Here is a 2,220-nt window from a genome sequence, read left to right on the forward strand (position 1 = left end):
TATGTGCTGAGGAGGAAACTTACTCCACAGTCTCCCCACCTCTTCCTGCGAAATGTTAGCTCTCTTTTGCACCAATCCCTTCGGGTCCTGAATGAAAAGAAGCGAGCAGCAGCGGAGCCGGGGTGCAGAAACTGCTGTTGTGAACATCACTCCTGGCTCTGCTGCGCACCTCATAAATAATTGCTCTCACCTCATTTGAGCTACAGAGAGAAGCAAAAGCCGCCTGCCCGCATCTTCCTTCAGCAAACCTAGGTTGCTGTTTCGGAGAGGCAGGACTGAGCCCTCAGTTAATGACCGACATCATCCAGGAAACACGCTTGCTCGCTATTTTATTTTGTCTGCATTCCCCCCGCCACCGGCAGTATCTTGATGGGGAAGCTGATCTCCAAAGGCTGGCGGAAAAGAGATGCTCGAGTTATCATGCTGGGGCTCGACTTTGCTGGCAAATCCACCCTGCTGTACAAACTGAAGAGCGGCCAGGCTGTGGAGACCTGCCCCACGGTGGGATTCAACGTGGAGGCTCTGAAAACACCCTGCGGCATATCCTTCACCCTCTGGGATGTGGGCGGACAGGACAGCCTGCGGGCCAGCTGGCCTAACTACCTGGAGGACATCAACACCCTCATCTTCGTGCTTGACAGCACAGACATGGCCCGGCTGGCCGAAGCGATGGCAGAGCTGGAGGAGGCTCTGAGCCACCCCGGCATGGCTGGCGTCCCTGTGCTCCTGCTGGCCAACAAGCAGGACGCGCCGGGAGCGCTGGCTCCTGCCGAGCTGGGGGAGATGCTGCGGCTGGGGGGGCTGGCGAGGCACCGCTGGATGCTCCGGGGCTGCAGTGCCCACACCGGCCAGGGCCTGCAAGAAGTCCTGGCCATCCTGGGAATGCTGCTGCGGGGCTCAGAGCACAGCTCCCTGTCCCAGGAGCAGCCCGTGACGGGGCTGGCGGAGAGGAGGCAAGCTCCGGAGCAAACCTGAACCTCACACGGACGCTTCCCGTTCACGGCTGCCAGCAGCTTTGTCACGGGGCATTCCAGCCTCCAGGCACCCCTACAAGGAGCAGAGCTGCAGCTGGCACACTGTGAAACACCCAGCTCCTCACCACCGCAACCCACCAGGAGGATCTCTGAGCAAAATTCCCATCATGGAGCAGTTTTGGCCGCATCTCTTGGACTCTCATCTCTGGCTGCAGCTTGTCCCACTGTCCCCATGTTCCACTCATCCACTGCACTTGTGTGTCCAGAGGTTCAGCAAGGACACTTTTAACATCTAAGAATTTTAACAGAGATGTGTGCAAGGAACAGAAGTTTTCTTCATTCTGCAGCTCTCAGCCCAGATACATCTATCCAGATGGGATGATCCTCGCACAGGAGGAGCTTGGATGTGCCCCATGCTCTCCTCTCTCAGCATGGATCACATGTTCATTGGAACGCAGGAAAGCACTGAAAGGAATGGCTGAATGGGAGCAGTGTAAGCTCAGGACATCAAATGGCCAAGATACTAATTTGTTTTAGTGTGGCATCTCCAGGTGTAATAATCTTTAAGCCATGGAAGCAAGCTGGGATTTGATGGTGTAATGCAGTTCGAGGATGTGTGTATATTAATTTATGCATTTCTTGTAATGGTTCTTTCTTTCTCCATTCATCATTTTTATCAAAGAATTATTTCATGAAAATGGTCCCTCATTTTCCTTGGATTATGTTTAAATATAAAGAAATCAGACGTGACTTTAAGATGCTTGGAAATACATCACCATGGCTAGCCAACCTCTAAATATCCTCATGGTGGCCTGAAGAGCCAAGACAAAACCCAGTCTCAGACTTTTGAAACTGCATGAGACCACTCCACATGCATTGGTTGGTAACCATGGGCACCTCTGGGCACAGGCAGGTTGGTGACCAAAGGGCTCTCCACACTCAGCTGTGTTCAGGGCAAATGAAAACACCCATGGCAGCTCACAACAGGACCAGGTCCCACGTGGCAGTGATGTCTTTGTCCAATCCTGCTCAATTTACCATTGGAAAGACCTCTAAAATGTGTATCCAAGATTCTGTGATCCAGAGTTAAAATTAAAATATTTCATAGTAGTCCCTGCTTCTTTATGAAATGACTGGGGGAAGGGGAGAGAGAGGATACAACAATTTTATTTCTATTTTCCATTTCTGTTTCTATGCAGAAATCAGCTGGTTTCAAAGAACAGAATACTCAGCCTAGAAACACCAA

The 2,220-nt window shown here is 51.7% G+C and overlaps 1 protein-coding gene across 1 annotated transcript; it reads left to right on the forward strand.

Moving 5' to 3' along the window:
• The first annotated feature begins 369 nt into the window (after positions 1-369).
• Positions 370-1,952, forward strand: ARL11 (ADP ribosylation factor like GTPase 11). The gene has a single exon (XM_041407348.1). It carries the CDS (start codon positions 370-372, stop codon positions 973-975), a length of 606 nt encoding a protein of 201 aa, XP_041263282.1. The 3' UTR covers positions 976-1,952.
• Positions 1,953-2,220: the final 268 nt, after the last annotated feature.

The sequence above is a fragment of the Onychostruthus taczanowskii genome, unplaced genomic scaffold (assembly GCF_017590055.1).
Source record: "Onychostruthus taczanowskii isolate IOZ18803 unplaced genomic scaffold, ASM1759005v1 scaffold26, whole genome shotgun sequence".
Classification (NCBI taxonomy): domain Eukaryota; kingdom Metazoa; phylum Chordata; class Aves; order Passeriformes; family Passeridae; genus Onychostruthus; species Onychostruthus taczanowskii.

What these genes read in the sequence shown, in the direction of transcription:
- ARL11 (XM_041407348.1), top strand. Translation starts at nt 370, where the DNA reads ATGGGGAAGCTGATCTCCAAAGGCTGGCGGAAAAGAGATGCTCGAGTT.